At 39.6% G+C, this 14,255-nt stretch overlaps 1 protein-coding gene across 4 annotated transcripts in view; it reads right to left on the reverse strand.

Annotated features, from left to right (window-relative positions):
- The window catches only part of ppcdc (phosphopantothenoylcysteine decarboxylase), an 89,784-nt gene that overhangs the window by 60,918 nt on the left and 14,611 nt on the right, over positions 1-14,255 (reverse strand). For 2 of the 4 annotated variants that reach the window (XM_073025764.1, XM_073025766.1), the window contains 2 exons: positions 6,262-6,357; positions 881-1,009 (listed from right to left, as the gene is read on the reverse strand). In XM_073025764.1, the coding sequence (XP_072881865.1) occupies positions 881-1,009; positions 6,262-6,357 (225 nt within the window). Of the gene's footprint in view, positions 1-880; positions 1,010-6,261; positions 6,358-8,435; positions 8,530-14,255 lie in introns of all 4 variants that reach the window. The other 2 variants (XM_073025763.1, XM_073025765.1) reach the window with 2 other exon arrangements.

The raw sequence follows: 14,255 nt of genomic DNA on the forward strand, positions 1-14,255 counted from the left end.
AAGAAGATCAAGTGCAAGGCAATAGAACAGCAGATGCATGAAAGCATAAAATGTGGGACATAAATGTTAACATTTCAGGTCAATAACCTTTCAATCAAACATGTGATAAAGGGGCATTGACATGAAATGCTAAGGTCCAATATTCAAAATGAACTTTGTTCAAATGTTCAAAACTTATCAAAATATTTGTGATTCATTTTCTTGCAGGCATTCACAGTAGAAGAAATACAATAGAATCAACAAAAAACTACACACAAAGACTAACAATCATGTGCAAAAGACAAACTAGCTGGACAGATAGATAATACTGAGAATAAGAGCTGCAGAGCCCATGGAAGTGAGTCCACGAGTTGTGGTATCAGTTCAGAGATGAAGTGTGTAAAACTATCCATTCTGGTTCAGAAGCCTGATGGCTGAAGGGCAATAACTCTCCTGAACATGGTCTTGTGGGACGTAGGGCTCATGTACCACCTTCCTGATGGCAGTAACAAGAAAAGATCATGGCCCGGATAGTGGATGCACCTCATAGGTGTAAATTCTGCTTCTCTTGCTGAGTGCCCCAGTATATCTTTGTTTTCATTAGCAAAGATTGGAAGTCTCCAAAAAGAAAAAGAAGATTTGATTCCAACATCAAAATTATTGGGTTGGTTATAAGAATTAGAGTGGGCTGGGGCGGTGCAGTAAGGAAATATAGTACGTCTATGTCCCTGCCATAAAAATTAAGTTCTTCCAGTGCAACAACACTGAAAGGATGTTATCGCAAGTAAGATTGCATCATTAGTATTTTATGCATTTTCCAATCTAACTAATGTGGGAAGAAACTCGTACACAAGTTTCATGACCTGGTGCCAAATGAATGACAGAGATCTGCTTATCTTACCAATAAGTTGTCACAGATTCCATTAGCTATTTTCCCCAGAGTATTGGCATCCAAAGGTGCAATCACCAATAGGTCCGCCCACCTCCTCAGTTCAATGTGTAGAACAGGATCTGTCCTCTGTTTCCACATCTAAGGGAAAATGGAAGAGATTGTGTGTGAAATGGCAGAAATACAATCCAGCAGGGTTTTTAATTAATAAATATTATTTATTAAAAATTATATCAAAAGAATTCCACAGTACAAAGTTCTTTCTCAAACAAGTGAAAATCTGCAGATGTTGGAAATCCAAGCAACATATAAAGTACTGGAAGAACTCAGCAAGCCAGACAGCATCAATGGAAAAGAGTACAGTTAACATTTCAGGGCGAGACCCTTCATCAGGACTGGAAAGAAGATGAGGAGTCATAGTAAGAAAGCTCTTTAAGTTCTCAGGCTTACATTCAGTGTTGCTGGTTCTATATATAGCAGAGTTAGTACCTTTTATTTGTGTACACAGCACCATTGCCACTCATGCCACACCCCACCAAACCCCCCTTTGGGTGATACAACCTAACACTGTTTGAGAAACTTCCCCGACACTTATCTGCTCTACGTCCAGAGCAAGGAGAGCCTGGACTATGGTCCATCCTCAGGGTCTTTATATTGGCTGCACTGAACTTCAGTGCATCCCTCAACACTCCCCTACAGACATCCTTGCAGGCCAGGCAACATCTATGGTAAAAAGTACAGTCGATGTGTCAGGACGAAACCCTTTGGAGTATTCAATACTCTGATTTATGAAGGCCAATGTGCCAATAACTCTCTTCACAATGCTATCTACCTCTGAAATGGTTTTCAAGGAATTATGGATCTGTATTCTAGTATCTCTTTGTTCTACTGCACTCCTCAGTGCCCGACCATTCACCGTGCAAGTCCTACCTTGGTTTGTCCCCCAAAAGTGCAACACCTGACACTTGTCTACATTAAATTTAACATAGAAAACCTACAGCACAGTACAGGCCCTTCAGCCCACAAAGTTGTGCCGAACATGTCCTTACCTTAGAAATTACTAGGCTTACCCATAGCCCTCTAGTTTTCTAAGCTCCATGTACCTATCCAAAAGTCTTTTAAAAGATCCTATCGTATCCACCTCCATCACCGTTGATGGCAGCCCATTCCATGCACTCACCACTCCCTGTGTAAAAAAAATGTATCCCTGACATCTCCTCCGTACCTACTCCCCAGCACCTTAAACCTCTGTCCTCTTGTGGCAACCATTTCAGCCTTGGGAAAAAGCCTCTAACTATTCACACTATCAATGCCTCTCATCATCTTGTACACCTCTATCAGGTCACCTCTCATCCTCCCTCGTTCTAAGGAGAAAAGGCCGAGTTCACTCAACCTATTTTCATAGGGCATGCTCCCCAATCCAGGCAATATCCTTGTAAATGTCCTCTGCACCCTTTCTATGGTTTCTACGTCCTTCCTGTAGAGAGGTGACCAGAACTGAGCACAGTACTCCAAGTGGGGTCTGACCAGGGTCCTAAATAAAAATTTCACCTGCAATTTTTCAGCCCATTTTCCCAGCCAGTCCAGATCCTGCTACAAGCTTTGACAGCCTTCCATGCTGTCCACTATGTCCCGATCTTGGTGCCATCCAAAACTTTGTTGATCCAGTTTACCACACTCTCCTTCACCTTGTCTGTCAGAGTAACCTCGTGTGTTTTTTTAATCCTGATTTATCTCTCAAGTGTTTTCTTGCATTTCTGATCCTCCTCAGCACCTCATTTGCTCCTTGCTAAGCACCTCCTTTTCCTTCTTCTTACCCAGGCCTCAAAACAGATTTGAAAACCAAAGTTCCCTAAACCTGTTAGCCTAGCCTTCCATTCTAACATGAACATACAAACTCTGTACTCCCAATATTTCACTTTTGAAGGCCTCCCAGTTACCAAGCAATCCTTTGGAAGGAAACAACCTGTTCCAATCCGCACTTGCCGGATCCTTTCTGATACCATCTGGCCTCTCTCCAGTTTAGAACCCCAACATATCCTTCTCCATAATTATATTGTAATAGAATTATGATCACTATATCCATGAGTTCCTCTACACACAATTCTGTCTCCTGCCCTATCTTGTTCCCCGAAAGGGGACCCAGTATCATGCCCTCTCTAATTGGGACCTTGACATATTGATTAAGGAAACTTTCCTGAACACATATGATGAAATATCCTATCTCTACATGGGAAAAATTTGAAATTAAGTTTTAAACTCAACTATCCCTTCACTCATTAACCACTTCATTTTTTCACATTATTTGTACATAATTTGCCATCAGGAAGAACGTACAAGAGCTTCGGGACCCAGACCACCAGGTTCAGGAACGTTTATTAACCTTCAACCATCAGACTCTTGAACCAAAGAGGGTAACTTCACTAGTCCCAGCACTGACCTGTTCCCACGATCTATGGACTCACCTATAAGGAATCTTTATCTCATGTTAGTTTTCTCTTTCTTTCTTTTTTTTTCTTCTCTCTCTCATTAGTAGTAGTAGTAGTAATAATTTCCATTTTTTCTTTCTTTTTGTATTTGCACATTGGTTGTTTGTCCATCCTGTTAAGTGTGGTCTTTCATTGATTCTATTGTGTTTACTGTGATTGTCCACAAGAAATTGAATCTGAGGGTTGTACATGGCAACATACGTACTTTGATAATAAATTTACTGCAAAAAGATTAAAGTGCCATTGCTTAATCACATCTGACTAGCCCTTTCTGCTCAGAATATCATCCATAAGCTTAACATGATTTTGACTGCTACTAGGTTCAAAGAAGCTAAACTGTGGTAAAAGCAAACAGTGCAACCAATTATCAGAATTGCAAAGCATCTTTCACTGATCACATCAAGCTGTTTCATTTAAAACTAATCTACAACTGCTAGTCCTGCTCCTTTAGGAATTAAGCCTTTGAATGCTAAAGTAAGCAAAACAGTGGTTAAAGTAAAATTTATTATCAGAGTACATACACATCACCACATACAGTACAATCCTGAGATTCGGTTTCTGCTGGCAAATCTATAGAAAAGTAACTATAAACAGGATCAATGGACAAACTGTGCAAATGCAGATATAAATAAATAACAAATAATGAGCATGAAATAACAAGATCAGAGTCCTTAAATGAGTGGTTATCTCCTTTTATTCAAGAGCCTGATAGTTGGTGGATAGTAACTGTCCTTGAACCTGGTGGTGCGAGTCCTGAGGCACTTACACCTTCTACCTGATGGCAGCAGTGAGAAAAGAACATGGTTTGGGTGGTGAGAATCTTTGATAATGGATGCTGCTTTCCTATGGCAACGTTTCATGCAGATGTGCTCAACGGTTACCCATGATGTACTGGGCCGAATCCACAATTTTTGTAGGATTTTCCACTCAAAGGCATCGGTGTTCCCATACCAGGCCGTAATGCAGCCAGTCAGTGCACCTTCAACCACACCCCTATAGAAGTTTGCCACCAAGGTTTTTGATGACATGCTAAATCTCCACAGACCCCTGAGGAAGTGCTGTCAAGCTTTCCTTGTAATTATGTTTATGTGATGGGTCCAGAACAGATCTTCTGTAATAGTGACACCCAGGAACTTAAAGTTACTGACCCTCTCCATCGCTGATCCTCTGATGATTACTGCTGATGAACCTCCAGTTTCACTCTCCTAAAGTCTACTATCAGTTTCTTAGTCTTATTGTCATTGAGTGAGAGGTTGTTGTTATTCGACCAGTCAGCCAAGTTTTCAATATCCCTCCTGTATGCAGATTCATCACCACCTTTGATACAGCCCACAACAGTGATGTCATCAGCAAACTTGTATATGGTGTTGGAGCTATACTTAGCCACACAGTCATAGGTGCAAAGTGAGTAGAGCAGGAGTACATTCAGCCAGAGACTCATTCCACCAAGATGTAACAGTAAGCGTCATAGGAAGTCATTCCTACCTGTGGCCATCAAACTTTACAACTCCTCCCTCGGAGTGTCAGACACCCTGAGCCAATAGGCTGGTCCTGGACTTATTTCCACTTGGCATGATTAACTTATTATTATTTAATTATTTATGGTTTTACATTGCTATATTTCTTCACTATTCTTGGTTGTTGCAGCTGTAACAAAACCCAATTTCCCTTGGGACCAATAAAATATGTCTGTTTGTCTAGTACACATCCCTACGGTGCTCCTGTGCTGAAGGAGATTGTGGAGGAGATGTTTTTGCCAATCTAGACTGACTAGGGTCTACATGTGAGGAAATCCAGGATCCAATTGCACAAGGGGGTATTGAGGCCTACGTCTTGGAGTTTACCAATTAATTGGGAGGGTACGATGGAGTTAAATGCTGAGCTGTAATCAATAAAGAACACCTTGATGTATGGATTTGTGCTGTCCAGATGTTACAGGGTTATATGAAGAGCCAACGAGTTAACAGCTGCTGTAGACCTGAAGCTTCGGTAGGCAAATTGGAGCAGATTCAAATCGCCACACGGACAGGAGCTGATATGCTTCAACACCAGCCTCTCAAAACACTTCATCACTATGGATGTAAGTGCCATTGGGGTAATAGTCATTTAGACAGGTTATCACGCTCTTCTTCAGCACTAGTATGACTGAAGCCTGTTTGAAGCAGATGGGTACCACACACTGCCGGAGCAAGAGGTTGAAGATATTTGTGAATACACCAGCCAGTTCAGCATAGGTCTTCAGTGCTCAGCCAGGTACTCCGTCCAAACCAGCTGCTTTCATTGGATTCACTCTTTTGAAGGCAACCCGCACGTCATCTTCAGATATTAAGACCAAAGCATCTTTGGGAGACATGATTCCCGATCATGTCTGGTGATCATAATGAGCATAGAAGGCACTGAATGCATCGGGAAGCGAAGCTCTGCTGTCCCTTATGTCGCAAGATTTAACTTTGTAAGAGGTCATGACATTCAAACCCTGCCACACCTGTTGAGCATCCCTTGTTAATTCCAGTCTGGTCCAGAACCTCCACTTCACCCATGAGATGGCTTTCTGAAGATCATACCTGCACCTCTTGTAGCATTCTTGAACTCCAGCCTTGAATGCCTCTGATCTGGCTCTCAGCAGCTTCTTAGTAACAATGTAATAAACACAAGAGACGCTGGAAATCTTGAGCAACACACACTAAATGCTGGATACCCAGGCATCTGTATATTGAAAAAATCTGAAATAGGGGATGCTAGTTTTACTCATATGGTGAGAAATATTGCTTTAATATGAAGTGTAATTTGAGCAGTGCATGGTGTAAACAGACAATACTTATTTTTAAAGTTATAAAATGGAGGAGCCTCCTTTGCTCACTTTATGTGTGCAGCCTTCTTAAAAGATATAGAAAAACAAATTACCTCCCATTCATCCAAGTCGCTATATATTTTAGCAGGAACATCTTTGGACTCATAGAAGTGTTTTGCATGCTCTGTGGTCACCACTTTTACTTCAACCTGCAAGAGAAATACTGGTGGATAAGAATCACAATGGAATGCCTTCCAGGAAAAACAAAAGTTTACATTTCAAGACCACCATTTTTTCTCTATGCCTTTTTTTTAATCCTACTTCTCAATTCTGCTCTGCCTAGGGGTATTCTAATTCCTACTTGCCCACTCTGTAAGGAAGACTTTGCAATGCCATCCACAATTTCATTTCCCTCCACCCCAGCATGCCCAGGTATCCATGTAAATCTGACTTCACAACCTATCTTCCCCACTCTAAACAAAACTAAGAGAATCTCAATAACTATGTCAGGAGGAGCTTTTGATTTATTCCCTTTTATAGCCTCTAAGGCAGCAGCAGAATCCGAACAGATGATAACTCTGCATGGCAAGAGGATTGGAAAAATGAATTAAAGGGAAGGCATTTCTTTTCTAGTCACCCTCTAGTTAAAAAGGTCTCAGACTGTTATTCTTTAAATCATAGAGATGTATGGTGAAATTAACAAGACTTAGGTTGGGGCATTGTAAGCTAAACTATTACTTAAACAATAGACAATAGGTGCAGAAGTACACCATTTGGCCCTTCGAGCCTGCACCGCCATTTTGAGATCATGGCTGATCATCCTATTAAAGATAATAGGAAAACATCCAACTGGATTATGTGACTGTGGTAGTCCAGAGACAGTTCAGTATGTTTTGCTGAGTTGTAATCGATATAAAATCGAAAGAAGAATATTGTTCAAGAGGCTGTCTGACTAAATGTATTTTGTTTTTCTATTAAATCTTTGTTTGACCACCAAGAGAACCACCATCTGATTGAAAAGTTTATTATTCTGTTTCTGTGTGACCAGTTTATATTTGAGTTTCGTGAAATTCTGTAATTAATTGCACATCCTGCGGAGGGCAGTAATATGCCTAGATGCGTCTAAACTGCCAGAAATAGAAGAAGACGACGACCACCATTAGCTGTGTGGGAATTTATCTATTAATTAGCCGAAAATAAATTTATGCAGGAATTTGAATTTGACTGTTTTTGGAGGAGCATGTCGAACACATTATAAACGTATATGCACTTTGTCAGCATGACCAATGATTAATATTGGGGACCAAAGCCTGCTTGCTCTGAAGAAGTGCAAAAGAAATTAGAAATAAAAAGTAGTGATGTAGTGTTCACGGTTTTAATGTCCATTCAAAAATCAGGTGGCAAAGAGGATAACCTGTTTCTGAGTCACTGGGTGTGGGTCTTCAGGCTCCCGTACCTCCTCCATAATGGTAGTAATGAGAAGAAGGCATATCCAAAGGTGGTGGTAATGTTTGGCTGAGAGGTGAATAGTGTCCAGGACATCACTTGAAATTGGATGATTGGTTTCATAATGTTCTATATCCCTCCTGATGTAATGCGTGAATGAACGGAGAATGGTATGGCAATTTGTGTGCAACATCCCATAAGCTAAAATAATGAGTCACCTGAACAGCAGGATAAGATAAGCCAAGCTGAGTTTGGTATGGTGAGGTACAGTACAATGAAAAACTTGTTTGTGTCAGCATCACAAGCATGTAGGTACAGACAACAAACACACAAAATGCAGAAATTATACAAAGTATATAATACAATTCAAAGCCTTCTGTAAGCAAACAAGACTTTAATGTACAAATAAACACAACTCAAAGAGACAAGTCCATTGTAGTGCAGGAGGTAATCCATAGTGTTCCATTGCTGATGTACAGTTAGAGCTTGTAGGAACAGATTCCAAGGCAGTTTTCTGTATTAAAAAAGAGAGGAAGAAATTCTGTGGGAATTCTCAGAGCTGGGGTCCCCAAACTGGGGTCCACAGACCCTTCAGTTTGGTAAGGCCCATTGGCATTTAAAATAAAAGGCTGGGAACCTCTGTCCTAGAGCAAATGAAGGCACCCCTGCCAATAGTACAGCAAATAACAGAGAATGCACAGGATTGCAAGAAAGCAGAAAAAGTCTAAAGGTTTCCAGCAGCAACACAAAAAGCAACGGAGGAACTCTGCAGGTCAGGCAGCATCTATGTATAGAAATGGGAAGTCAACATTTTGAGTTGAAATCCTTCATCTGGACCAACCATTTCCATTGTCCACTCCACTCCACAGATACTGCTGAGTTCCTCCACCACATTTTGCAGTACTCCAGTTTCCAGCATCTGTAGTCTCATGTCTCTGTAAGAGTTTCAATACTTTTGTTAATAGAACTCATGGTTGTTTCAAAAATGTAGAGAACCGGTTGTTTCAGCTTCAATTTCCATTTGATCAGAGTACTTCATGATCTGAAAGAGCACAATGAACTTGCTAACTAGAGCTGTGGAGTGACCTTTTTCCCCTTAAGCTAATTCATTTCCCACAGCTATTATCTTAACAATCACCAGGTGCTATAAAACGTTGAGAGTTATGTTGCAACACCACAACATTAAAAAAAACCTCATTAAATAGCTTATCGCAGTTCAAGCACATTTCCGCTTTAACTGTAAATTCACTGTTATTGGCACACAGCCATTCCTGAACTTCACTGTTTAACAAATTTATGCACCACCACTTTCATTGATGGTTCACTTTTTGTGACACAATTCTGGACCACTTAGGTCATGTTGACTTCAACCTTTCTCCCTTTGTCAGGGTAACGGTTAGGGTTGGTAGTGAAGTGAAAAGAAGGATTGCTGTAATTAGCCTCTGAACATATGGCTAACCAAAAGTGGCATACAATTCCCACTTTTGATTGCTATCAATTTACGATTAGAGAGAACACTTTCCCATGATCCCTTTTAAGCACTATTTGGTCTTGCCAACTCTCCAGGGGTCTAGAATCTCCAGAGATATTGCTTTGGACAACACCATTTGGACAGGAAAATAAAAACATAAGTGAGGGTACCATCCAGGGAGAGGTACTTGATATAGTTGGGTTCTTTTAATAACTCATCAACATCATAGTCTATTGCTTTAAATAGTATTTTGATAGGCTTAAATTCAGACAGACAGACATACTTTATTGATCCCGAGGGAAACTGGGTTTTGTTACAGTCGCACCAACCAAGAATAGTGTAGAAATATAGCAATATAAAACCATAAATAATTAAATAATAAGTAAATAATGCCGAGTGGAAATTAATCCAGGACCAGCCTATTGGCTCAGGGTATCTGACACTCCGAGGGAGGAGTTGTAAAGTTTGATGGCCACAGGCAGGAATGACTTCCTATGATGCTCAGTGTGGCATCTCGGTGGAATGAGTCTCCGGCTGAATGTACTCCTGTGCCTAACCAGTACATTATGAAGTGGATGGGAGACATTCATAACCAATGACTGATAATAGAGATTAAAATTATCTAATTTTGTTCACCACAAGTAAGAGATTTAATGGTGTTATCATGTTCCAGGATTTAGTTTATATGATGTGGATATCACTGGGTAGACTGGCATCTATTGTGACTGTGATCAAAGTCACCAGAGAGACATAGAAGCTGGTGAAGTTTTATTCAGCACAATAAGCAGGCATCATTCTGGAGACACTCTCAATAGAGGCCCACAAACCCAAAGGTACATCACAGTTTATACCCTTAAGACCAAATGTAACAGCACGTGATTCAATATATTTTCAATAGTTACAATGGCATTTTTACTTCAATACATTGGGTTGACAAAAGGTGCCTTTGAGAGACATAGGGGAAATACATTGTGATTGATAAAACACCTCTGAAGGTGCAAACGCCTTTGGGAGAAACTAATTAACACAAATATTCTAAAACCATTTGACAACAGAGAGCCAGACATCCAAAATTAATGTTGTCAGGGCCATCTCTGAGTACACAAATATGATGAGTACCCAAAAACTATTGATTGCCTACACCTGCGACCATGTTTAATGTGCTAAGTGACAACATCCATCTGATCTGCCAGCTTGAACTCAAGTCAAAGTTCAAAGTAAATTTTATGATCAAAGGACATTTATGTTACCATGTACAACCTTGGGATTCATTTTCCTGCAGGCATACTCAGCAAATCTATAGAATAGCAACTACAGCAGGACCAATGAAAAGATCAAGTCACAATAGTGCAAATAACTTAGCCATATTGCCTAGTTCGATGTAAGCCAATTAACACACCCCATTATTTTAAGAATGTATAGTTCTTTGCATATGCAATCTCCTTGTCCGTTGAGCAGCCTGATCTTTTAACTTCAATTTACTGCTTCCCATTTACAAAAAAACCTGAATACTAATTGTAAGCTTCCTAAACATATTTGCACTTACAATAAGAACAGAAGCTTGTTTCTTGTCAGAATTAATGTCTGCTATATTCACATACAGTAACTCCAAAATACTCCCTAAAACCCATCAACCTTCCCTCAATGCCCTCTTTAACTGAGTGATGAACAGTAAACTGTAAAAGAGCAATTAAATTTCAACCACATTGTTGTCATTTAATGGCTACACCAAGGAGGGCAAATCTTCTTCTATAAGGACATTAGTGAGCCAGATGAGATTTTATGGTAATGCTATTACTCAATATGCACACATACGACTCCAGATGCTGGACACTAAAACAATAAACAAAATGCTGTATGAACTTTGTAGGTTAGGTATCATCTGCGGAGGGAAACAGGTAGTTGATGTTTTGAGTTGAGATCCTTCATCTGGACAGAAAGAGTACAGGGTAAATAGAGAGTATAAAGAGGAGAGGGGAGTGTGGCAAAATCTTAACCAGAACATTTGACACTGCCTGACCCGCTGAGTTCCTCCAGCAGGTTGAAAGGTGTCAAAAGTTCCCCTTTACTGATATTAGCTGAAAACTGATTGAATGATAAATGGAAACTCAGATATGGATGAGGCTAAAAAGAACAAATTTAAAGACTTTTACTCTTCCAAATCTAGCAACCCAAGTGTCTACTGCTTGGTCCATTATACATATGCTAGCTCTTTAACAGTCACCCCATTGGTTCCACTTTCTTACCTTTATCCCATAGTTCTGCAAATATATCTCAGTCAGATGTAAATTCCATTTACTAGAGAAACTTAATATTAAGCTTTTCTCCCCAGCCCTTCAGGCAGTGTATTCTATATCACAACTTGTTGATCTTTGTTAACCACTTAAATCGGTTTTTTTTGGTTCATGACTCGTAGGGTATTCGATGTACTTTCTCTTAATCTTAGGAACAATACTACTTTCTTCTAGATGGCGAGGTGGAGGGCTCCTTCCCACCACTAGCCTGCAGGTCACCCTTGGACCCAGGACATCAGGATGATGACGAGTCGACAACTACCTTTTTCAGACACTCTCATTAAATTTCTCCTTAATATGGCCTTGACAATCTTGATAAAGCAAAGTGCCTAGGATTAGTCAAAATATTGCAACTAGAGTCAAACCATTAACTTCTGAAGATTTAGCATAATTTCATGTAGGACTTTGAACCAAAATGTTGACATTTCTTCCTCACCACACTAACCTCACCCACCAATGCAGCTCGACCCAAAGAGTTCCTTCAGCAGGAAGTTGCTCCAGGTTCCAGCAGCTGCAGTCTCTTGTATCTCATACACATTTCCACTTTGTCTTTGTTTGCTGTATTAAAGATGTTATGCCTTCTTTAATAGTTTATTACTTTTTTTGCACATGAATTCATGGCTACACGTCCTACATCCCAGAAGAAGCTACACTTCAAATTAAGTATCTCAGCTAAAAATCACTTTACAGTAAACATGAAAAATGTCACAAAAATGTAATTATAAATGTGAATGTGTAACATGATAGAATTAGGACAGATGCAAATAGGAACTTAGTTGCTAAGTTGTGAAATCTATAGTCAAGAATCAACCTTTATGCCCCTCTAACCACAAAATTCAAATTAGGAGATTGCATCATCTGACATGTTCGTGAGAAACTCTCTTCTAAAAGGAGTAATTTTTAAAAAAATTCTCACACAGACACACAAAACGTGATGGTGTCTCCGGTTAACCTTTCCAATGTGGGAAGACACCTTCAAGGTTAACTGAAATTAGAGGGGAATTTATTGTTCAACAGACTGCTTACCTTGGTTGGGAAAGCCAAAACCAAAAGTGAGTCATATATGTCGAAAATTGCAAAAATTAAGTGATAACCACAAGCTACATATACATGAAGTTAGCAGAGACCAAAACATCCATTCATCAGTTACTCATAGAAGCTGGAATCACTGAGAAAGATGGGCAAATGACTTTAAGCAGATATCATTCCTCTCCAGTGAAGATTTGTTTTTGTTTTGATTTCCTTGATAAAATAATTGGAGGGGGCGAAATCCCCTCCAAGGGACTTTTTAGGACCGATCACTTGAGGATCCAGCTTGTTCTTTTAGAGCGTTGTTAAAGTTATACAATCTTGGAAGTTTAATTTGAGATTAAGAATAAATATTGTTTTCTTTATCCAGGCATGATTTAGGTGGTGCAGAAATTGGCATTTATACAGTCAATAATATGTTATTGAATCATTCTAATGCACTACATGATATGTTATCAAAGTTTGACACCAAGTCACATTAGACGTTAGGAAAGGCTTGGATATTAACAGAGAAAATAAAACATTACAGCACAGTACAGGGCCTTCTGCCCATGATGTTGTGCCAACCTTTTAAACTACTCTAAGATCAATCTAACCCTTCATTTTTCTATCATCCATGTGCCTATCTTAAGAGTTTCATAAATGTCCCTAACAGATCTACTTCTATCACCAGCCAGGCGTTACACCACTCTCCATGTAAAAAAAACTATCTCTGACATCCTGCTTATACTTTCCTCCAATCACCTTAAAATTATGCCCCTTTGTATTAGCCATTTCCACCCTGGGAAAAATTCTCTGGCTATCAATTCGATCTACGCCCATCGTCTTGTACAGCTCCATGAAGTAACCTCTCATTTTAGAGTCTTAATGGGACTGGCAAGAGGACATGAGATGGCTTGTTTGGCAAGAAATTATGGAGCAGAAAACTTAGATAGGTAAGTGTTTAGTTGTGAATGATGATTAGAATCAAAGATACAGAACAAAGAGTTAGAACCAACGTTGAGGAAGGAAAAAAAACACTTCCAACTTATCACTCTACAGTGAAAGTACATATGAGCTTAATTAGAGACTGTAAGCTAGTAAAATGCAATTTAGTGGAATTTATTTCCTTGCACATAGCACCATCTAGTGTTAAACCACACAGTTCCATACTAGCACTTTAAAATAGACAGATGTAGGGTCACACATTATCAATCAGCTGTTCTGCATTACCTACAATGGATGTTGTGTGGTGAGTATCATGTTCCAGGTTATGAGGTAATAATACGTATTGCATCAAATTGACTTGCTGGGTGTCCTGTGAACAATGCATGCATTTTGAATAAAGAATTTCTTTCTTTACAGTCATACATATATACTTGGGAAACATGTATATATGTATATGAAGGAAACTGGTTACACCAGAACTTGGTATCAGGATCGCAAGAGGCTGCAGAGGATTGTAAGACTCAGCCAGCTCCATCACAGGCACAGTCCACTTCACCATAAAGGCCATCTTCACGAGGTAGTGCCTCAAGACGGGAGCATCCATAACTAAAGACCCTGACCATCCAAGACATGGTCTCTTCTCGTTACTACAGGACCCTAAAGATCCACACTCAACAATTCAAGAAGAACTTCTACCCTTGTGCTACGAGATTTCTGAATGCTCTATGAACCCACTATCACTGCCCCATTATTGCTTTTTTTGCACTACATATTTTGCAATTTATAATAATGATTCTCTTTGTTCGGTACTGCTGCCACAAAACAACAAATTTTATGTCACATGCCAGTGGTAATAAATCCGATTGAGATATGTTTTATGTAATTGATTCCATTACGTATTTTATACACAAAGTTCACACAAAATGCTGGAGAGACTCAG

The sequence above is a fragment of the Hemitrygon akajei genome, chromosome 21 (genome assembly GCF_048418815.1).
Source record: "Hemitrygon akajei chromosome 21, sHemAka1.3, whole genome shotgun sequence".
Classification (NCBI taxonomy): domain Eukaryota; kingdom Metazoa; phylum Chordata; class Chondrichthyes; order Myliobatiformes; family Dasyatidae; genus Hemitrygon; species Hemitrygon akajei.